This window comes from Chelmon rostratus, chromosome 22, assembly GCF_017976325.1.
Source record: "Chelmon rostratus isolate fCheRos1 chromosome 22, fCheRos1.pri, whole genome shotgun sequence".
NCBI lineage: Eukaryota > Metazoa > Chordata > Actinopteri > Chaetodontiformes > Chaetodontidae > Chelmon > Chelmon rostratus.
In genome coordinates, this window is record NC_055679.1 from 12199098 (window position 1) to 12223846 (window position 24749).

Genomic DNA, 24749 nt, shown 5'->3' on the forward strand with positions numbered 1-24749 from the left:
TTTCTTTTACTGTTATTTAAGTGGTCTGCAGTACCACCAGCCTGCACTGAGATGTAGTAGCTGCTGCCAGTGCTGCACTAACAGCTAGCCCTCCTGCAGGCTCTGTGTATTTCTTCCTGCCCTGGCCGACTGACAGGGAGTCAGGCGTGGACAGTAAAGGGTGCTCCCCTGGCAGAGACAAGGCCTTGGTTAGCACTCCATGGGCATGGGCACTGCTATGGATCATTACGTCCCTCAGTGGAGTGGCTGCTGTTGGTGTTTGTGTGTGTGGGGCGGGGGGGGGGTGTGTGCGGATGTGTGTGTGCACGCTTGCCTGCTCGTGACAGAATGAGCGAGCAGGAAGCTGAAACACAGAAAGAGCTATTAATATTAATGTCATTCTATCACATCAGGGGTCCCTCCATAGTTTTTTAGGGTCAATTACAGACACTACTGCCCCCTGCAGTCTTTCAGCCTCTTTGGCAGCTCACCACTGGCCTGTGTGTTATGGAAGTTTTCTGTAATAACAGAGTAAATACTTAACAGTGTATCATGGCGATCTGGGACTTGAACGTGGTAATTTCACTATTCTAAGATTCAGGTATATTATTAACATCACACCTGATATATATTATTCTTTCACTCTTAACCTTTTGCTCTAGTAAACAAGACGTTGACTCTGGAGGAGATCATCTGGCTGTCTGTGTTTTCGGCCTGGTTCTAACAGGCTGCACTGAAAAGAAAGTTCCAGCCTCTGGTTGCCAGTACCTTCTCCCCCTGCAGTTGTTTGCGCTTGCCACAGATCATTTCCATTTTATTCATCTTTGACAAAGCTATTAATTTTTCCATTTCACACCTAAACAATGGAACTCCGTGTTAAGTTTACATAGGAGGGATAGCGAGATGAATATTAAGAATCTATGAATGATGAATAGAAATCATGTGTTTAAGATTCCCTCTCTGTGTATCTTCGTGCAGGATTACTCTGCTTCACACACACAGCACTGCTTCACCCAGTCGTAGCGAGTTTCAGAGTGAACGCGGCAGCGCTATCAACAGACTAATAGCAAGTTATCACTATTATTGGAGATGTAGGATAGATTGGTAAAGTGCTAGGAGCAGGCAAACGAGAACATACCCAGTTGTAATCTCATTTAACAGCTCTTGAATTGCTCAAAGGTGTGTGTTTTGAAAAGTTTGCTCGCTGCGTGTATGTGTGTGAGTGTGTCTGGGGATATGAAGCTGCTCTGCTGTTCCCGGGCCAGCTATTAGTCACGCAGGAGTGGCTAATCTGTAATGGCTGCTGTCACAGCCCTGCCGTGGCTCCTGGTGATGGGTGCTCTGTGACAAATGCACACGCACTCACTTTCAGCCTGAGAACACACACACACACACACACACACACACACACACACAGAAAGCACAGAAGTTTAAAACACACAAAAATACGTGCACTGGCGCTGATTCACTTACACACTAAGAGTCATCCATTCCACCAATACAGTGTTATGACTTCTGACAAGCTCTCCAGCACCAGTCATCAGTCCCACCGCAGGTGACAGATAGACAAGTGAAGTTGGAGCCATCCTGTTGTATTGGCAGACTGGACCTGACCGGCTGCTTGCATAAAATCAAGTCCTCCTATATCTCTTCCTCTGTCTCCTTCTCTCTCTTCTTAAGGTTGCAAAATCTACTTTTTTAAATCAACCAGTCACTCACTGCTGTCCCACCTGTTTCTGCCTGCAGAGCACGGTGGTCGTGGAGAAGTCCATCCAGGATCTAATGAGCCTAATGCAAGACCTGAGTGCCTATTCCAACCAGTTCCTTGAGATGGTCTGCGACAAGCTGCAAGAGTACAAGGAAATCTGCAACACAGCCTACAGGTAAAAGAAGGGAGAGGCTAGCTCACATGCAACATGAGCTAAAATCCTCTTTTTCCTTCGTACTTGAGGATGACAGCCATGTTTTCTTGTATAGAATACTTCATAGTTGTCTGTGTCGAGTATTTATTTAGAAAACAACAAAGCAATTTAAAAAATGCAAGTGTGCTGCTTTGTATTTTTGCCTTTTCACTGATAAACTGTTGTGGGAATAAATCTGTGTTGTTTAGGTCAGGTTGTAGTCTTGCAATGTTTTAATGGAAGCTTCTCCTGAGTGAAACCTCGTCAAGACATTTGGTCATTCATGGGGAAATGCTAGTGTGAGAACAGAATTGAATATGCTGCATATAACTGCAAAGAGCACCTTTGTTGCATGTCATACTCCCTCTTTTTCCTCTGTTTCCTGTCTACTTCCTCACTATCACTAGAATATGGGATTTTAGCTTTTTAGACATGCACACAATCACACACACCCTGTGAAAGGCCATCCATCTGTGCTCCCCTGGGACCATGTAACACCTGGCCAGGTAAAGGGGGGGCCTAGAGAAAAGGGAGGGATAAGGGAGGGAGTGATGAACGGTCCAGGGGACACAGGAAAGGACTGACAGACTGCTGGGAGTCCATCTGGACTCTGTCACAGGTCAGCCTCAGTCTCACTGGGGCCTCCGAGTGATAAAGACAAGCCCAACAGAGGCTGCCAGTGTACATGTGTGTATTTGTGTTTGTATTGTGTGTGCGTTTGTGCTCCTGCGTGTATTTACACATGAGCAAGTCTGTGCGTGTGGGTAGATGTGAAACCCTAGAGGGCTTGTGTCTCCTGTACAAGGTATTAGTATGATATTAATTGCAGAGCCAAGCAGTTCCTCCAACCCAGACACATGCACACAAAGCAAATACATGTTGGCAGTCTGCCCCAATTTCTCTTCACACCAAATCGCAGCTGCTGTAATACTATTTTATATGCCAGCGCAGATGCTCATGAACCACGTGTTCAGTCACCTGGCTAGTAGGGATACTAGTCTGTCTGTATGACTATTGTTATTATGCAATTAGTTTGTAGCTACACTTGCTGTGTGGCTGAACATTTTCAGGTGAGATATCTTAACCTTTGGATGGATTGGCATGAAATTTGGTGCAGACATTCTTGGTCTGTGGACGGCTAATCCAGTTAACTTTGGTTATTCATCTTTTGCTTTTTCACCTAGCGCCACCAGCAGGTCAGAATCACAACTTTTCCATCATCTCAGTTCATGATCAGAGTGGATTCCCTTCGACCTTGGTTGCATATTCGTCTTAATAGCATGTAGCTTTTAGCAATCCTAAAATACTGCATCTTAGAAATGAACATCTAACCAAAACAATTTCAAACTTGTTTCTTGTTATGTATGTTTTATAATTTTCCTCTGTCTGCATTTCATTATGTGTGTCTGTCCTCAGGGGTATCGTCCAGTGTGAGGAGAAGCTCACCATCAGTGCCTCCTGGTCGAAAGACGAAGACATCAGCCGTCTGCTCCAGTCGCTCCCTAACTGGGCAAATATGGCTCAACCCAGACAGACCCGACAGAAGAGAGAGGATGAAGAGGACTTTACTCGGTACGCACACAAATACACACGGAGAACATGTGTACTAGTTCATAGAAATGTGCATACAGCATATCCATGTGTGTGCACATTCATAATTCTGTCATAAAGAGCTGTACTCAAACAAGCAGGGTAACAAAATACACTCGCTCATTCACACCATACACATACAAGCAAGCAGAAGTAGACAGTGACTCACGTTTGAGCAATCGGGCAAGTAATCCCTCCCTCCTGTCTTTGCTCCTTTATTCACATACTGTTGAACCCTCTCTTGTTGACTAAGATACACCCATAAAATAAGTCATGATTGCTCTTTTAAACACCCTCTATCTCAAGGAAGTGCGGAAACGAGGGATGAACAAAATAAGAAAATACAAGGAGAGCAGACGGAGGCGGGGGCTCGGGGGGGGGTCAGTCTTATCGAAATTGCCTTTGAATGTGCGCACTCTGCAGGGAACACTGGAGCTCATCGGAGCGGAATAGTAAAGTAAATAAATAAATTGGTTATGTGGCCAAAGAAAGTCAATCTGTTGTGTGCGTGCCTGCTCCCTCTCCTCTCAAACTCCCTTTCTGAGACACACACACACACACACACACACACACAGTGAGAGCTCAGAGTTAGCAAGAGGGAAACCATAAGGCTGTTTGATTCGAGAGCCGTAGATGTTTTCATCGCTATGAAAGGGGGATTAGCTTCTGCACGACTGGCAACCCCGGCACTTTAATGAAGCCTCATTAATAAGCTACACACGCCTATTTGTGAGTGAGAGAATGTGTTTGTGCATCTTTGTGTTTTCTTTTACCCATTTGTTGTTCAAAGGATTTTGAACTTTTGGGCATCCTGGTGACTCTGGAGGCCGGTCCACATGGTCATGTGTTTGCGCCACTGTGGTGTTGAGATTATCCGACTTTTCTCACCATCTCTCTTGCCAGCAACCAAAGTCATATATCCCTTCAAAACCACAAGTGCTTGCAAATATAGTGGAAAACAGGTTTTGATCTCTATGCCTTTGTTTTTCCTCCGTGTAAATCGCCGCCTTCTGTTTGTCTTCCATTGCTAATGTTCTCCATCACCTGTTGTTTTTCTCTCCCACAGACTGTTTTGCTACTCCCGGCTTTTAAAGTGACTCTGACAACAAATTTCTCTTAACGCGACATCTTTGTATCTATCTAGTTATCTGCCCTTCATCCCTTTGGCTGTTGTCTTGTTTCTGTTTATCTAGTTTGGACATTTGTGCATCACTGTTAAGGCTGCAATGCTAATTCAGTCCGGCATCATTGTGCACATACAGATGGGGTTATTATGAAAATTTAACCCTTAAAAAAAGCAAAAAACACAAGCTGTATAAACACACATCTATTCCATTCAGCAATCTGTAATGTTTTAACTTTCGAAAATTGGCCTTTATTACAGCATTTATGTAAGCCACTCACTGCCTCTGCAGACCATCTAGCAAACCAATAACTGGTTATTTCCTTCAGGTAACTTAATACTGTAGACTGATTATAGTGTTTTTCAGTCATGCCTCTTAGTCATCAGGCATGTATTTGTCCAAGCACTTTTTTGATAGCAGTCATTTTTGATGAAGGGTGTTTGCTGGTTGAGTGATGGTCAAATTATGTTTTACTTTGCCGACAGTATCCCTCTAACCACACACACTCTTACCCTCCCCTCCCTCATCATTCAGGGCGGCTTTTGCTAAGGAGTCGGAGGTGCTGACTGGTAACCTAGGAGACAAGCTGATCCCCCAGAATGAGATCCTGCGTGACGTCAGCGACCTGAAGGCTCTGGCCAACCTCCACGAGAGCATGGAGTGGCTCGCCGGTCGCCTCAAGACGTTCTTCGCCAGCCTACCGCATGCCTCCAGTAAGTAAGAGAAGCATCATTTGGGACGTGGAAGTAGTCCGTACAACATGTGCAAAAGTTACAGAAATAGTTGTGTGACAAATGAAAAAAGAGGCGGTGAGCTCTTAATTTTAATGAAGATATCACCTCTTCGTCCTCCGGTTCTGTTGGCGTTTGAGGTCTTTGCATAGTTGAGCTCTAATATCCGTCTCATATCTGTGCATACAGGAAAGAAACTGTAACATCACTAGATAATAAATACAAAGTGCTTCCAGCCTGTATGCTGAACACCCTGTTCCTGCTAACTGTTATTCTGTTCATGAAATTAAATTAAGCAAGACTTTGGTTGGTGATATTTCTGGCAAAAACATTGACATATGCAGTAAATTTTGCGCCTTCAACCCGGCACCAGACATCTGTTGCCGTTTATACTTTGTGCAGCAAAAACTCAATATTGTCTTTGACACATGAATTCTGCTTCTCGGATGGTTGCGTTACACCAGAAATTAGATTGTCCTTTCTGTCATCTTCTTTCCTCGGCTTCTTGTTCTTCCACTTTGGCACAGACAGAGAGGCTTTCACGGCTGCCAAAAATGTTACTGTTCGGGAAAATGCTCAGTGTGTGTTTGTGTAATAGTGTGTGGTTGTTTAGTGACGCTGCAACCCCGGAAGCACCTGAAGACAAGCCTCAGTACATCCTCTACTGACTGGTATATTACAGTATAGTGCAATGTTACACCATGGACATTTTTCCAGGAGACGCTGCTTCTAGTCTCTCAGGTCGTTAAGCAGTTATTGATCAGAATACACTCCAGATTAAAAACATTGTCTGGATGGTTTATGGGGAGTCACAGTCGGGGGTGTATGGAGTTTTGTCATCCTTAGCTGCGGTGCTTTTGTAGCAATACTTCTTACCTGTGGCTCATTAAGTTCTTGTTTGAGTGTATTATCATACACTCATTACCGTCTCCACTGGAGTTGTCAGAGAGCACTTTACACACACACACACACACTCATTATCCGTGGCTCTGCCTCTGCGAGTGTGTGTGCATAACTTCCTACCCTAATCAGGTCTGTTAAAAGCATTTCATACGTTCCCTGCTCACTCATCACTTTTGTATCATTAATCACTGATCAAAATGAGGTGTCTGTGTTTCCATCCAACACATAGTCTTTAAGTAGGTCTTGTTAATCACTAATAATTACTGGGGTGTTTTATCCTCATTATCACTTTGGGAACATATTCAATCTCCTCTTTTTTAGATTCCAGCATGCAATATTCTCCTTCTAGTCCATATCTTTTTATTAACATCACACGATGGCAATCAAGGAGTTATTACTCGAATTATTGACACTTAGAGTAAGGTCAGGTTTGTTTGCAACTTGGATTTGCCACCACGTATTTTGTGATTTTATCATCCTTATTCCATCAAAACTACATGTGCAATAGAAAAGCTTCCCCCCAGATACTTGCAGCATAAACAGATGTCACACTTCATTCTCCCAGTCCCATGCTAAAGTCATGTTCTTGTTGATGTCTGTCTAATATGCTCATTCAATATTTAACATATTTAAGAATGTCATCAAGCTGGATTTCTAGAGCTGGATGAGCAAATGTTATCAGTCTCGACAAGATGATGCTCTTGAAGATTCAAATGGAAGATGTTGGAGTACTGTTCTGTATTAATAAGCTTTATGCAGCACTGGATTCAGTTTCAGCATGTTGACACCTGCAGTAATCTCAGCATGACAACATAGAAAATATACATACTGTGGCATGCAAAAGTTTGGGCACAATTTCTTGTGGACACATGAGTTGAAGCCAGACTGATCTCCATAAGTCATGAAGTTAAAGATGAACAATTTAAACAAGATTAGCACATTTTGGCACCTCAAGAGATCTGAGCTTTTAACTTTTACCAAGGCTTCTGACCTTAATTAGCCTGATGCAATGATATGACTTGTTTCATCATTAGGCCAGGTGATACAAATTTCAAAGCTTTATAAATACTCTTCAAACCTTGTCCCAACAATCAGCAGCCATGAACTCCTCTAAGCAGCTGCCTGCACTCTGAAAATTAAAATAATTGATGCACACAAAGCAGGATGCGACTATAAGAAGATAGCAAAGTGTTTTCAGGCAGATAGCTTTCCTCTGTTCTTATTGTAATTAAGAAATTGCAGTTAACAGAAACAGCGTAGGTCAAGTTGAGATCTGGAAGACCAAGAAAACTTTCTTAGAGAAGTGCTCGTAAGATTGCTAGCAGTACCAAGCAATGCAGAGGACCTGGATTAAATCTGGAACATTTAGCAGACTCTGGAGTGGTGGTGCACTCTTCTACTAAGTAGCAACAGCTGCACAAATATGAGCTTCATAGAAGAGTCATTAGAAGAAAACCTTTCCTGCGTCCTTACCACAAAATTCAGTGTCCAAAGTTTGCAAAGGGATATTTAAACATACATTCTGGAAACAAGTCCTGTGGACTGATGAAGTTAGAATAACTTTTTGGCCACAATTAGCAGAGGTATGTTTGGAGAATAAAGGTTGCAGAATTTCATGGATAGAATACCTCTCCAACTGTGATGAACAGGGGTGGATCGATCATGCATCAGGCTTGTGTTGCAGCCGGTGGCATGCATGAAGAATGGATTCAAAGTGTGGCTTCTGCAACAGGATAATGATCCAAAACACACCTCATAATCCACAATGGACCTACCTCCAGAGGACCAAGCTGAAGGTTTTGCAGTGGCCCTCACACTCCCCTGACCTAAACATCATCCAAAATCTGTGGATAGACCTCAAAACAGCCCAAGAACCTCACAGAACTAGAAGCATTTTGCAAGGTAGGGCGAATAAGAACTGAAAGACTCTTAGTTGGCTCCAAAAAACCTTTACAAGCTGTGATACTTGCCAAAGGGAGTGTTACTACCTAATCACCATACAGGGTGGCCAAACCTTTGCTTTTGGTTCTTCTCCTTTTTTGTTATTTTGAAACTGTAAAAGAGTAATCTTGCTTAAAATATTAAGGAAATGTGTCATCTTTAACTTTATGCCGACCCGGTCGTCTTCTACTCGCTCAGCTACTCACAGTAACAGAAATTTGACCAAACTTTTGCATCCAACTGTATGTGCTTTCTCTGCATATATGTACAGCTCTGTCATTCACCCCTGTTGTAATTATGTTACAGTACTGTGGAGAGACTTAACCATGTTCACTGCAGTATCTTGGTCCTCTGGCAGAGCTCTGGTAAATTATGCACCTTTCCTAGAGGGATAGAGAGAGAGCTTCAACCCTTATCAGCGATTGTCACAACTCTCTAGCTTCAAACCTCTGATTGCTCATTGAACTTGCACTATTTTGCTGTTCCATATCGCAACTTTTCTTTAAGACATAAAATAATTAAATGAGAGTTTTCAGATATTCTTATTTGGGCTTGACTTTGTCACTATCTCTTTTCAAACTTCTCCTTCCTTCTCACTCTGACGCCGGCTTTCTTCGTTTATTCATAGATAAGAATTCAATAAAAGTACGGGAAGGGACGTGACATAATTATCATTAATTCTGGCGGGTGGCACTAATGGGAAGGATAGGGCAGTCACTTATCATGCTGGGACAGCCTCCGTATTGTTCATTATTTAGTGTTTGCCGAGTTGATGACGAACTACGTGTGTGTTGGTACGGGTGTGTGTGCGCGCATGTGTGCGTACATAAGCATGCACTGTGTAAGATGGGACAAGGGTACGGCAGGGAAAAAGGACCCCACCTTATCTCATCCTCCACCACCCCCCCGCCTCACGTCTATGCCTCCCCAAATTGGATTTTATATTACAGAAGCAGTCAGGTATGAACAACTCATTTTCCTCTCCCTCTTGTTGCGTTTTTCTTTCTTTCATTCCTCTTTTTTACTTTCTTGCCTCATTCTCTCTTTGCATTTCTGCCTTGGTATTGCTTTCTATCTCCATGTCTTTCTCTCTCTTTTTTTGCCCTTCTTTCCTTCCTTCTGCCTCTTCCTCATCCAGGTACTGTGAACACGGTCATCTATTTTCTTTGAGTGTTAAGCTTTCTGGTAGATTCTGTCCATGGCTTGGTAATCTGTGCAGTGGACGTTTGGTTTGGTCACCTTCCTGTGTGATTGAATCCTGCTGGATGCGTAGTGACACACACTGCTATGCTCTGAAGTGTAAAAGATAACATGAAAATAGCGCGCACATTAGGTGCACATGCAGTTTTGTGAGTCTGTTTGGATATCTGTGTGTGCCCGATTGCTAACAGTGTCTGAGTGTGTATGTGCGTGTGTGTGTGTGTATGCATATGCAGACAGACCACTGATGGTGATTGGCCGTGAAGGTGGCTGCAGAAAGGGTCTTATCACCCATCTGGTCGCAGCACTGGACTTCCAATCTACTCTGACAATATTTACCCAACAACACACACACGCACACACATTCACACAGACCCGCACATGCATACGCCTGAGGGCCTGAGGGGCAATGACAGTGTGACAAACTTTTTTTTTTTTTACTGCTGTGTGTGCATATATGCATTTTAGACATTTTTAATAATGTTTGTCAGTGTGTCAAGCATCCTTGTTGGATCTTTGTGTACAGAACACGGACCTGCAGGAGATCATGAATCTTTTGCAGACTTCTTGCCGCCTGCTAATACTTTATACACAAAAGCATGTGTTCATGTCGAAGGCCTGACCATCATTAGCTGCTTAGAAACAGGCCTCTAGTCCACGCTGCAGGGCTTAGACAATAACGGTGTGCTCTCCTCGTGGGAATAAGTTCCCCCTCTCTTTAGTGGTTGCTCTGCTGCATGTGGAGGGCTTATAGAATACACTTTTCTAACCTTGACTGTGGTGAGTGTAGGGCTTTTCCCTTTAGCGATGATTTTTTTACTTGACTCCGTTTAACAAAGCAAGTCGACTAAGAACACATTCTTATTCACTGCACAGGCCTGAGGGACTAGTTGCAGTGGGAGACGACGGTGTTGTTTTTTCAGTAGTCGAAATATTTTCTTTTGTTTCATCCGCGTGGGTTCCATATCTGTTTCTGTCAAAAATGTGCAGCATATTGTGATTCTCTCTGATTATAAGACACCATTAAACAATCTGGGGTCTTCAGATATCAAAATCTTTCAATCTCATTCTCAGTTTTAATCTCTCTCTTCCCCCCCTCGCTTTCTCTCTTTCTCTCCGGACAGAAGTTCAGATCCCCATGTGCATATGTTCATCCTCTACCAGAGGCAGCAAAATAATTAATAACTCCTCTCCTCTCTTACTCAGTCAGTCGTTTATGAATCATTCATCACTCCACCCCTGCAGGATACTGTCCTTTGCTTATCTTTCTCCATTTTCTCTTCATTCCTCTCTTCTGTTGAGGGGGTAGGGCATGTTGTACTTTTTAAACAAAACAGATCATGATTCCTATCAAATATTTAGCATCTGTATTTGTCAGTGCCACAGGAAATGTCAAGTCACATTGTTTTCTTGTTTCTTAATGTATTGCTCGCTCCCCCGGTGGCACACGGGTCAAAGAGTGCAAGACGGGGTTTGTGTTAATATGAACTGTCCGTGTGTGTATGCATCTGTGTGCTGGATGTGTGTCAGAATGTGAATTCCATCACTGATCTTCTCCCTTAATGTCTGCCACCCTCATATCCTGCAGATGGCAAGCAACAGACGTTTCTCTTAGATGGGTTTCGAAAATAATTGGATAAGCATAGCACACACACACACACACACCCACACACACACAGGAGCATGCCTACACATGAGCGCATAAATAGATACACGACAAGCACATACATATCCTCAAATTTAATCAGCATACAGCGAAGAAGAGAGCAAGAAAGTTGTCAGTCAGGACCAATGAGTCGTCTCCTTTCGCCCGTCTGTCCCTGACTCTAATGGTGTCCCCCATGCTGCGACGCCTCCCTCGCATCATCAAAGCAGCGCGGGGTGGGGCGGGGCGGCACGAACCCGTTTGTGTCTACGCGCACGTGTGTTTGCGGGCGTGCGTGCGTGTTTCACGGACACCCCCTGGAGAGACCTCCAGCAGTGTGTGCCACAGCGAGCCCCTTTTTTTTTTTCCTTTCTGCTGCCAAAGTGAGTGAGTGTAATGCACATGAGAGGAAACAGAAGCCTTCGAGTCACTTTCACACACACACGCCGACGTGCACGTACACACATACTTGGAGGGAAAACGCTCCCACAGGCAGAGCAAGTGAAATGCTCGCAATCTCTCTCAACACAACCGCAAGCTAAGGGAAGGAAAGAAACACACTGAGAGCAAAACGGTCTATATCAGACAAATATACAAGCACCTTTTCTCAGGTGCTTTAGGTAAAGACTTTATGGAAGCACAGCGACAGTTTTATAACCGTATAAAGAGTCGGTGCACTGCTGGCTGCACAGAACACTTGTTGGTGTTGTTAATATTCCTTTAATATACTGTATATAATAAAGTCTTCATTCTTTTAATGCTGCTTTCAGGTTACTCAGCTGTATAGATATTCTTGTAATTGTAGCTTTTACTTTGAGTGGCAGTATTGTGTTTCAGTGCTGCATTGTCTATCTATTAATAATCTGATAATGTGACCAGAGAGAATAAACAGCATCCGCTAAATACAATCAAATGGAGCCAATTAATGTCATTATGCTCCGCTCCCTTGAGAAATTATTGTGGATTTTTTCTGTTAAGACCAATCTTGTTTGTTGTTCCTGTGGCTCATTTAGCTGGATTAATATTGATATTGCCAACCTAAAGATCTAATCCTTGGTAGCCTGTTTTCTCCTGGTGGAGGAGGCCGTCACTAGTGTGGATGTATGGATTTATACAGTGATTACTGTTCACTGACTTTTTCTTTATAAGAAAAAAAAACAAATATGCAACCAAACTCATGGAGGAATATTAGATGACTGTGCTGAGTTAAGACATGCTTGGTTTTGGTTTTGCTGTCACACTGATTTAATGTGAACTAGTCAAATTTACAGAGAGATAAAGATTAAAATCTTAGCCATCCTATCTCCTAATGATCTCAAAACTATCTCAGAGTGGTGGTTCTGACTGTGGTAACAATGAAACTGATTAGAAGAAGAAAGCAAGGCTGATAATTAGTGGTTTACTCACAGCTTTGTGGAGTGAGAAGTGAGAATGCACAGCGTGCGGCAAAACTTTTTTATTATTTCTGTTTTTAACTAATAATTGTTGCAGAGATCTGTGATTTTTCTAACCAACAAAAGAGTTTTCTATTGAGGTGAACAGTGATGTTTTCATCAGTAATCTTCAGCATTTATCTGAAACTGTTTATTTCAGCTAGAGTCAAAGTTTTTTCATCGCAGGACTTGAAATGACCTCTTACACTATAAACTGCCTGCAACTGCTGCAAATGACTCACTGCAGTGTCCTCCCACACACACATTATCAAGAGGTTTACCCAAGAAGACAGTTAATTAGCAAGTGAGTTCATATGTACAATACATACATTTAGCACTTCTACACGTGCACAGCTCCATACATGTCATGCACGCCTTTAATAAGAAATACCATCTCCAGCCTTTATCTCTGTATGTCAGACACACAGGCCAGAGAGGAGATGTCACATCATACCTCTGAGTGTATTTGCTTTGTTGATTGGATGGCCGTGGCACATACCTCGCTGCTGTTTGCGTAAGTCAATGGTCTCCTGTCTTATCAGGGCTTAATGTAAAGTAACTGTTACAGTAGGGATAGAAGCATATATTCATCAGCACAGACAAAATGTTCAAACACGAGTACACAGAAGCGCTTACCATGTAAACGCCATGTAGAGCAGCAAAGACTTGCTTTGATTGAACAGTACAGAACTATGTGTGCAATAAGCTTAAGTCGGCCTTATCAATGTGAGGAAAAGTTGCTTTCGTTTTTTTTTTTTTTTAATCCATCATCAGGAGTAGTTTGGCAACAGGAAACAACAGCTAATAAACAACAGGTGTGTGAGCTAATTGCATCAATTAAGAGAGGTGCCTTCACTGTGTGTTAAGGAAAGTTCACATCTTCATCAGATGGCAACTGCTTCTTTCAGAAGTATGTTGTCCCAAATTTACTTCAGTCATTTTTTTATTCAGTGTTTTTTGTTTTTTTTTCTATTTTGTTCATAGATCAATATCTTTTTCACGAGTTGCCTGCAAGTTTGTCAGTTAATCAGCATTACAGCCATTTGAAGTGATATTCAACCAGACTTTTAAATAAGTGTAGTATGTTTAGTGGATATGGAATGTAGGTTAATATAATACTCCCATATTGTTATGAACTTGAGCTTGAGCTTTTTAGGATTTGTTTGACTATTTTTCCAGCAAATGGTAGATGTATCGATGTCACTGGAAGGGTTTTCTCAGCTCTGCCTCTGTTCTATTTTGGAGGATCTCTAACCGTGTATGATGTCACAGTCCACTTGAAAGCTGTGATACATTCGAAACCTCAGGGTTTGCTGCAAAACACATTGCATTGACGAGCTGAGTTATGATTTCTGCACATGTACTGTTCCAGCAGACTGTTGGGTTTTAGCTACAGTGTTCAGGTTTGGACACATACACATGGAACGTGTTATGTGTATGAACCCATGTACAAACAAAGAAACCAACATCTTTCCAGTCAAATACCTGTATCTCACTTTCTATCTGTTTTCTATCTATCAAGTATTAGTCATAGATGTGGACGACAAATGAGCAGCTGATTCCGGCCTTCGTTCAGACTTGCTGCCACTTTGTCCCTAGCTGCGTGCGTGCGTGCGTGTGCGTGCGTGTGTGCTTGCGTGCATGCATGTGTGACCTTCGGAAGGGCAGGAAGAGTAACTGGGGAGCTGGCTTTGACTGCGGCACATCGATCGTGGACCCCTGCATTCTCCTGCTCAACAGTCACTCTTCGTACACACACACACACACACACACACACACACAAACACTCGCCTCATTGACCAAATAGACTTACATATGACTGACGGGGCCAATTTCTCTCCCTTTCCTCCCCCTTGCTAATTTATGGCCATTGATCTACACCGTGCTGAATTTATATACACTCATCATGCTCTGTCTCTCTCTTTCTCTCTCTCTCTTTTCACACACACACACACACACACACACACACGGGTCTTTTGTGTGTTTACAATGCAGTGCACTGACACATGCTCCTGCTGTCTCAGCACAAGTGGCGAGAAGAGAGTACAAGAACATGCTAAAGGACTCGGGAAGAATGCAACGTTGAACATAATGGCTTCCTTTTGTGCTGTACTGTATGAGGTGGTGTCATTTTCACTGCCTGATCATATCAACATGAACATAAGTGTTACCTTGGAGTACAGTACAGTGTGTGTGGGCACAGGCATGTAACAGTACCAAGTTTTTTTGGGATCAGATCAGAGGTCAGGGTCACCTATAGAACAGCACCTCTGGAGCTGGTAGGACAGCTTGCTCAAGCACTCAGCTAAGGATGGTGCCTCTACTTACTGCTACTGCCACTGTTTGTAACAATTGTGCTTGTTAATGCTGTGTCTACCCTGTCCATCCAGGCGTGTCTCCATGCTCGGCAGACAGCCAGGTGGTCGGCGAGAGTGAGCGGAGCAGGGAGCAGATTCTCCAGACGCTGAGCGACCTGTCCAGGGGCTTCCAGGACATTGCCGACCGCTGTCTCTTGGCATTGCACCTGGAGGTCAGGTATGGAGAAGGGAGAAAATCACCCACACTTGTTGCAGAATGAAAACAGACACAGGGGCTTTGTATGGGATTGTTCGATTTATCTTATCATGCTCCCGTTACAAGGTGACAGATGGCCTCAGATACTCCAGCAGAACCGTTTTTAACACTCCAAAGTCAACTTGAAGACTATAAACATTCTGCAATCTTGTTTTTATGGTTAAAACACTGTGAATTTTATGCCTTAAAGTGTTATATGGATAAGCAGATTTTTTAAATAGCAGTGCTAATTATCCTGTCACAACAAAAGAAATGTAATCAATTTCCTTTTTTAATGAAATGTATTTATTTGTTAGCTGGTGTGCAGCTGAACCATATCCGTCAAGACATTAAACTACACACTCTTTATACCATCTCATATCATACTCTAAACAGGTTTGTAGTTTGACATTACTCTGCTTATTATTTCAGGGTGATGATTTGTTTCCCTCAAAGAAAGCAGTTTTTGAAATAAGTGTTGGAAGTTTATATAGTTACAGCCACATAATAGGGTATGAAAATTATATTTTTCCCACTGAACCTTGTAAAGACCGCCCCCTCCAGTGAAAATCAAGTTTTTATGTGGCATGGGAGTGTTGCGTTACTTGTTGCTTGATTTCTGTGTAAGCCGACGCACATTGGCGTCATCTTGAGGTTAAAATCTTACAGTTTGATGTCAAATCATTTGCAGCCCAGCTTCCATGATCGTACCACACAAGCTTAGAGGATGTGTCGTTAAATCACACGGACAAAAAGACGCACTTCTACCCTTAAATGCAGGAGTTTAGGAATTTGTATCATGTCTTGAATATGTGTTTTGAATGTCAATATCGAAGTTAATTTACCACACCATATACTCCCCCCCCCCCACACACACAGCCACTAATAGTCCTCCATCATCCCCCTCCCCTTTCTTCCATCCCTCCATGTACCACGATTTCCCTGTAGACTATTGTGTAGCTTATGCAATATTGTTTATGATTTCAGTAGAAAACCCTCCCTGAGGCTGATGTCTAGCTATATGCTACACTCCATTGACTCTCCCCATCTAGCGAATTTCCCCTGATAGTGGTACCAGCTAAATGAAGCCGTGAGGAAGAGAGCAGGAGGGGAGGGAGGGGAAGAGAGATGAGTGCGGAGGTTAAAATGATGGTGGGGGTTAAAGAAGGGAGATACACTAGCTAAGTGCAAGAAATGATTGAATAGAGAGATAAGGAAGTGAGATGGAGGCATTGAAAATGTGGTGCAGTTGTGTTCTTCGCCTTAGGGGAAAGAGACATTCACCCGTATCATTTTATACCTTTCTGCTCAGGGCACTGTGATTATGGCATTATGAGAGTATTGACTCCTGAAGTCTAGACAGAAATGAGCCTTCTATGGACCAAAATGACCCTCAGACCAAGATGTAGGTGTTTAAATGGACAGAGAGAAGTAGCATCTTGTTTAAGGATAGGTTTAAATTCACCTCCTCTACCCACCACAGTCTTAAAAAGAATTATAAAGGTATATTTTATCATGGGCGTGAAACAAACTGGAGGAAGGGTGTTTTGCTTGTCAAGATTATGGTTATTTCCATTTTGAGCCGAGACGCGGTCTGCTACTTAACAGTAATCCGAAAGTAAAAGGAATAAAAAAATGCTATTTAAACATTCTAATATTTTCTGCTGTTGGTTATGAGCCCATTTACAAAAGAATAAATGCAATTCTACCAGTCAAGAAAAGTCTGGCCAAGAAAAGTGGATAGAAAAAACCTCTGAGCAAGGTTCTTCACCCACAGTTACTGGAGTTGCTCACTCCAGTCTGTGTTTGTATCACATCTCTATTCAACTTTAGTATGCACTTTCAGAGTTCTGTCTTATCTTAACTCCAATCTATTTTTATTCTGTTATTTTCTATCTAATGTAGTACTTTCTATTCACATGTATATATATTTTTAAATAGTGTTACCTACCTCAGGTTAGCTTAGTGTAACTTATGTGTGTTTTGTAATCTGTGAATTGCTGCTGCAACGCTGCAGTAAAGTTTTAGAGAAGGTTTACATATTAGCAGGCCTCACCTCTTTAGCTGTTTCAGCTCCCTGTAATTTTGTGAAACTCGGCACAGGTCATCGTCCATTACAACATATCAACAGCAAACTTCATGAAATAAACATTCTTCGGCATCTAATCGTCCTCGTTCTCTTTTCTTTCCCATAACTTCACAATCCTCCCATGTCTCAATCCAGGGTGCATTGTTTCCATTACCTGATCCCCCTGACGAAGCAAGGCAATTACGCCATCGTGGCTAACGTAGAGAGCATGGACTACGACCCACTTGTGGTCAAACTGAACAAGGACATCTCAGCCATAGAGGAGGCCATGGGGGCCGCCCTGCAGCAGCACAAGTTCCAGTACATCTTTGAAGGTCAGCACGGAGCTTCTCTGCCCCTCTTAGTTTGATTCCCCTCCTTGCGTCTGAAAACCACTATATTCTCTCCCTCATCCCTCTCACCAGGTCTGGGCCATCTGATCTCCTGTATTCTGATCAACGGTGCCCAGTACTTCAAGAGGATCAGCGAGTCTGGTATCAAGAAGATGTGCCGGAACATCTTTGTCCTCCAGCAGAACCTCACCAACATCACCATGTCCAGGGAGGCCGACCTCGACTTCGCCAGGTAAGAGCCTGGTCACATTTCTGCAGGGGTTAGCCAGTGTGCAGCTCACCTGCAGCACTTCTTTGGGTTCAACCAGAAGCTCTTTGATAGTACATGCACCAGTGTGGGTTTGTAAAGAATCATAAACTTGGACTCAAGTAGCTGGCTGAAGGTATTTAGTGTAGACAGTCAGCAACTCTAAACTGTCATGCCACATTCGTGCCAATACTTTAGACATTCCTGCTGTTTTTTTCCCGTGAAGTTTTGCTGTTGTCATGGTGATAAAGCGTCTGATATCACTGGACTCTCCCTTGAAATCCAAGATAATAATAATCTTATAAATATTAACACATATTCACATGTTGGAATCTGTACGCTAATCACCCACATTTTAACACCTAAGGGGATAATCAGTGTAATATTTCTTGATTATGAATCAAATATAAAACTGAGCAGTGCTTGCAAGCTGACGATCAGTTTTTCATTTTAAAACTGCTGATAAATCCGTCCAACTCTACAACACACCTGCACAGACACACACACAGACGTGCACGGTGTCCTCAAGTTCAGACAGCAACTCCGTCGCTGCACGAGGCAGACAGATGGTCAAACAGATTGTCACCCGCACCGTGTGTCTGCGTGCACACGGTTGTTGGTGTTTATTTCTTATTCATACGTTTTTATTTTGTGAGTCTACCTGCTGTTGCCCAGTGCTGTCCAGCTCTGACAGGCATGGGGGAAATCAGCGCTCAGATATCTTTGTGAAAAAAAGGATGGGAGGGAGCGGGAGGGCAGAAAGAGAGTGGAAGAAAGAAAGAAAGAGAGGGGTGATTCATAGTATTCATATGATTTTTTTTTTCCTCTTTCAGAAGCTTGTGTCCTTGACAGGAGGGGATGTGTGAGAGAAAGGCTGATGGAAAAGATGGAGAAGGAAGGGAGGGCTTAGGTGGAGGAAAATTGAAAAACCTAAGTGAAAGGAAGTTATAGAAAAGATGTCTTTCACAGGAAAAGGCATTGAATTGACTTGGAGAGGACAGCATGGATTGAAGATCCACAGCAGAGAGAACACAGCAGAGAGAGGGAGATGAAAGCATGAAAGGCAAAGACAGAGAGAAAGAGGGAAATAGTATGAGAGGAGAAAAACTTTATCAGCTTCATATTCAAATATAAGCACTTTGTTCAGGTGTGGATGCGTGTCAGTCTCTTTCAATCTACAGATTCTTACATGACCTGGTGAAAACCTGCTTTGAAGCCATCATTCAGATTGTCTTTATTTGCTTTTATGGCAGCATCTCAACTATCTGTTAATGCACCTTTCCTCAACGTCTTACTAAAATGTGTTTGCCGGGGTCTGCTGTATTGTCGCCTCGTGTCAAAGGGTTAATTAGTCGCTTCTCACGGCTCTTTGACTCTTCATGAGGGAGTCATATGTTTGAGTGGATGGGTGGCGATGTGCTGTCTGTGTTTGGACATTTGTAATACGCCAATATTGCAAGCCAAGTTTCCCTCTTGGAAAAAAACAACGAAGTAAACTGAAATGACCTGAACTGTACTGGATGTAGAGGACCATTGATTAGTATGTTATTTCTACCCTCTGTCAACTCTGATTATGGAGAAATGCCAGTGATGGCTCTTCTGTCTTTTCTCTCTTTCTCCCGCTCTCTCTGATTACGAGGCGTGGGTGGTGTGGAGGTGTTGATTGGGAATTGCAGAGCACATTGTTTACAAATTCATGGTTTTTTGGATTGGCCGGCCTCCGGCTCCAAGACACACCAACCGCTGCGAACACGCACACACACAAACCCTCATACGCATGTAATATGTATCCCTTGCTCTCATCCATGCACGGCAAACGCAGCCAAGCCAATCAGCATTTCGAAATCACCGTGTTTATGTTCAGGACATGAATATTCATAGAGTGTGCTACGTAGCTCACACCTGCGAGCGGAGGTGACCATACAGTTACAAAATAAAACACAAGCAATATTTTTGACTTCCTTTTGGAAGGCTGCATGCTCTCATACAGAGTATTTTCTAACATTGCTTGGCATAAATATACCATCCAGGCCAAACTGCATTTAGTATGTGCATCACAGAGTACATATGCGTACAGATACACGTTTTGTTCATTCTGCTTGGTGAGTTCGTCGGTCTTAATATATTAAATCTGGCTGGCTGAGGTTACAGTAAATGAGCGTATTGAGTGGAAAAATGTAAAGGAGAACTGATCTTGAAGAAATATTATGTAAGTGTTTCTGCCGCCCCCAACAAATCATGCCTTTCTAATGAGGAGGTAGAGTTTAAAGTAGCATAAATATAAAAAAATTCAATAGAATATAAGCAACAAACCTCTGTGACTGACAAAGTGAATCATTTCGCAGCTGAATCCTCTAAATGTCATAGACATTTAAAGATATCAAGATATCAAGGTGATGATTTTTTTAATTTGCATACTCTATGCAAAGCATCTTGAAAGGTGTGACAGTTTTATTGTAGAGATGTTGAGATTTTTGGCCAACCAGAGTCAGCAGTGAAAAGCAGTGTGAGGAAGAGCGACTAAAAGCAGAATATTCATCTGTGTTTTTTATTACCACCTGTGGAGAAACAAGCGTAAAATGAGGAAAGGAAGTGATCACAGCACGAAGCTTGCTTTTGAGGAAGACTTGCCTGTGTGTGCCCATGTAGTTTTATTTTCCTATGTGTGTTCAGCATGTGGATGCGTGTTTGTGTGTGTGTGTGTCTTGGCTGTTTTGTTTTTTTGTGTGTGTGCATCTGTGTGCCTGTGTGGGAAAGGGAGAGGTGAGAGAGACCTGGACAAGGGCACAGTAATAACCATTGATCTGAGTTAAAACTAAGGAGAGGCCCGATAACCAGCACTGCAGAACTCATGGACACACACACACAGACACACACACACTCCTCTCTCTCTCCTCGCTCTCTCGTTCCAATGTAGTGAAGAAGGATGGGGAAACAGTGCCACCTTGTGGCAGAGTCCAGGTCACATACAGTATGATACTGTGAAAACCTACAGTACAGTACAGTCAACTGTTGAGGTTGCACCGGGTGTTAAAACTCCAATATGTGTGTGTGAGTGAGTGTGTGTGTTTGTATGGCAAGGTCCGATGGTGGTCTCTTGTCTCTCAGTCAGAAGTTTGGCAGCAATATCAGCTCATGGGTCAAGGTCATGCACACACACACCTAAACTCTGACACACAAGTGGACACACACAGACCATCTGCTCAGAAACAGTTCAGGGGCTCGGTCCTATTCTGCAGAACTGTGTGTCACTGCAGTGTCACATCTGTGTGTACTGTGTGTTTGTGTGTGAGAACATGTATTACATGTCATTGTGGGGACATAAATCTGCTTACATAGCCACATTGAGAGGACTCACCCTGCTTATGGAGCCAAAATGCCAGTCCTCATAATGTAAATCATTAAATTTTAGGTGCAGATTTGGGTTAAGGTTAGGTTAGGTTTTGGGTTAGGTTTAAGCAAGTAGTGGATATGGTTAGGGTAAGTCTTCAGGAAATGGAAGTCTGTGTGTTGTATGTGTGTATATGTGTGTGCCTGCGTGTGTGTGCATGCGTGACTGCGCCATCAACATTATCACTGCATTGATCACCTGTCATCGTCCCATATGTTCACCTCTCCCTCTGGTGATAACGGTGCTCCTGCAGGTGAGTCTTTTATTTTGAAAAGCCCAGAAGCCGTAATAGTTCCAAAGAAAACACAACAACAAAACTTTCAAAAACTTTTGTGTTGCCTGGCAACAGTCCACTCCAGCCGAGGAGAAATTTTGGACTTATTTTCCTCGGGAACAGAATTAGTAACCTGAAATGGATATCTGAAATAATTAGCTTTCACTGAGATTTAAAATCCAGGCACATGTTGTTTGAAGCACAGCTAGGCTAGCAAGTGACTTTTGAAGCTGCACGTGTCCACATGCTAAACTGTTGATTAGTTTTCTGCTGATCGGTCAATCAACTAATCGTTTCAGCACTCGTTTCAGATCAGCTAAGCTTAAGGACTGACTGGCTTAGTGTCAAAAAGCTTGGAACGATCTCCACTGCCTGAAAAAGCATATAATCGTTAGAAAACGTGTGTGTGACTGCAAATACACACACAGGTGTATTTCTAATTTTCACTGCAGCCCGCCAGCAGATGCAGCTCCTGAAAGCACGGGGACCACACACACACACACACACACACCACAGCATGTTTTACACAACAATGTGAGTACACACGAATGTCCTGCACCAAAGGTAGATGTAAATAAATGTTTACCTGTTTGTCTGTGTAAATATCTTGCACGTCTGGCGCGGCAGCATTTTAGGGTATGTTATTCCAGACGCAAACCGAGACACGACAAACTCATAGCACGCTCTCGCTAACACAAACACGCATACGGAGGAGCTCTGAGCTGCCCAGTGACCCGTGTAGGCAGGTTGCAGGGCTGTCATAACATTCCTAGCTAACTTGCAAGCCCCTTAGCCCGTAGCTAGGCTAAACACCAGTCTGACAGGCTCACTGTGGAGATGCCCCAGAGTTCACCGCATCGCACCCACCTGTCTGCTACTGGAAATTACTGCCGTGTGCAGGCGTACATGTGTGAATTGTACAAGAGCCTTGTGTACTACGTGTTGCCCCGAAGTGTAACGCCCCAGCCTCTTAGGTCCGGTGTGTGCGCATCAGCAAGTAAACTGGTTTTGCGTGTTTGTGTGTGTGTGCCTAAATCCCTGTGTGTGTGTTGAGGTGACAGGCTGGTGTGTCTACAGAGAATGTGGTAATAAGTACAGTTGACGGCTGTGTCAGGAGGTAGTGGGTGTCAACAGATAAAACTGTTTGTATTTAGGCCTGGCTTCAGTACGCTGTCACTTCGCTCGGCTTGTGTCTCCCTTCCTGTCACCTTGTGTCTCTCTCTTTATCTCTCTTCCTCTTCTCTCAGTCCCTTTTTCTTCATTTTTCTCCCCCTGTCTTTCTCTTTCTGTGCTAACGTCCAACCACCTGCACTGCCTCTGCTGAATTGTTACTCTCTCGCTCTGCCAGCCCCTCCCTTCCTCTGCTGTTTTCTGTGGGTGCATGCACAAGATGCAGTATGATGAGGCTGCTCTTTGCTGATGAAGCCTGTCTATTCATGCCATGTGTGTGTGTTTGTGTGTGTGTATGTTTTGATGACGCTGGTCTTTGCTGATGAAGCCAGTGTGTGTGTGTGTGTGTGTGTGTGTGTGTGTGTGTGTGTGTGTGTGTGTGTGTGTGTGTGTGTGTGTGTGTGTGTGTGTGTGTGTGTGTGCTTGTTGTCAGGCGCAGCATGATGGGACTGGTCTTTGCTGATGAAGCTTTAGTCTCAGTGTCTCTGCAGACCTTTCCTCATTACCAGAGGAGAGACAGTTGGACAGCTTTGGAGGAAGAGAGGGAAACAGAGGGAGGGCAGGGAGAAATACTTCAGAGAGAGATTGAAAAAGACAGATTGAGACTACATCCACAGTAAGCTGGCTAATTTTGAAAACACTAGTTACATGTGAAAACGACATGAATTTTTGCAAAGATGCATCTTCTTCCAGAGCCAAAGGTGCTGCTATCCACTTTTACATTAGCTGCATTTTCATATGACATATTAAACCCTATCAAAGCAGAAGAATAATCATCTTAATCACCATGTTAGAACAGTACAGTCATGCCACAGCTAAAACTGATCAAGACAGGTCACACTTGCCAGTTGTCATACAAGCCTAAATCCAAAAAAGCTGTGTAAAACATACATAAAACAGAATGTGATAACTTGCTTATTCTTTCTGACATATACTCAATTAAAAAAAGCAATGGCAATATTTCTTACATTAAACAGAACTCAAAGAAATGTGAAAAGTGACTGTGCAGTGAAAGCTACTTGGCTTACAGCTTTACATGCAGAAGGGAAGCAAGCTGTCCACACCTGAATGCCTCTTCTTGAGGGGTGCCATGTTAACCAGCTGCTGTTCTACCTGCAGCTCTATGAGCACGAAGCTGGCCGTCCATAGAAACATCCAGCTTAATGACAGCATCTGCATCGTGCGATTGGCTGAACTGACATTTAAAATGAGTGATCGCAGAGAAGGCTAAAGGCAACAGAGAGATGAAGTCTTCACTTCACTGCCACACTGCCCCGCAATCAGGCTTAAGTAATTGTTTTTGCACTAAAATGTGAGGTTGGGTTTTTGCAATGTCAAAAGCAAAGATGCATTTTCAAGTAAAGTGCAGGCTTACTGTTACAGTGAGGGAAAAAATAGAGAGGAATTCATTCTTGTCGGTGTCCGTAGCCCTGGTATCTGTTACTGCAGCAACAAGTCTTCGTTCCAGCTGATGGAGAGGTCTCTCATCCATTCTCCTCCTTCCTCACCTCATCTCTCCCTCACTAACTAATGTGTTGTTCCAAACACGCTGACAGAGGCAGCCTGTAATGGCCTTAATATCGTACACGCTGGAAATGAGGGGGGAATGAATTGTGCTGATTCTTGTTTTTCCCTCACTTTTCTTCCCCGTCTTTGTCTTTTCCCTCCCGCTCTCCCTCTTTCCCTCCTCTCTCTCTCACTCTCATTGACATACATATCTGTCTGTCCGATGCCGCATCCACGCATCATAAATTAACTTGATATTCTTTGTATATGGGGAAAGGGAGGGTGGGAGTTGCTAATTAAAATTTAATAGAAAGCACACCATGGAGGCATGTTGACGCACACACACATGCGCTGATTACTAAAGCAGTGCCCTTATGGATGGGACTGTGGGTGGAAGCTGGTAAAATTAGCGTGTGTGTGTCGAGAGAAGGCGACTGATGACAGCGACTAAAGACTTTAAGGAAGAAAGCAAACAAAACAACAATTCACAAAAACAATGCAGTTTTCATTAACTAGCTGCATAACAGATAAAAAGAAGTGTGTGTTTGTGTGTCAGTGTGGGTGTGTCGCTGGGGGTTCTTTCTTGATGGTGGGGTGCCGAGAGATTTTAATCTTATTAACAGCCCCTTACCCTGTTTGGCAAATGGCTTTCCAACTGCTTGGGTAATGAACTGTTTGAAAGTGTTTTCAGCACACACGAAGATACATCACTCAGGCACATACAAAGACGGATGCACACA

At 43.2% G+C, this 24749-nt stretch overlaps 1 protein-coding gene across 1 annotated transcript in view; it reads left to right on the forward strand.

The window, feature by feature from the left end:
• exoc4 (exocyst complex component 4) overlaps positions 1 to 24749 on the forward strand; it is a 113548-nt gene that overhangs the window by 82338 nt on the left and 6461 nt on the right. The window contains exons 14-19 of the mRNA XM_041963855.1: positions 1726 to 1862; positions 3297 to 3452; positions 5129 to 5307; positions 14838 to 14982; positions 17225 to 17403; positions 17494 to 17653. Of these exons, the coding sequence (XP_041819789.1) occupies positions 1726 to 1862; positions 3297 to 3452; positions 5129 to 5307; positions 14838 to 14982; positions 17225 to 17403; positions 17494 to 17653 (956 nt within the window). The remainder of the gene's footprint in view (positions 1 to 1725; positions 1863 to 3296; positions 3453 to 5128; positions 5308 to 14837; positions 14983 to 17224; positions 17404 to 17493; positions 17654 to 24749) is intronic.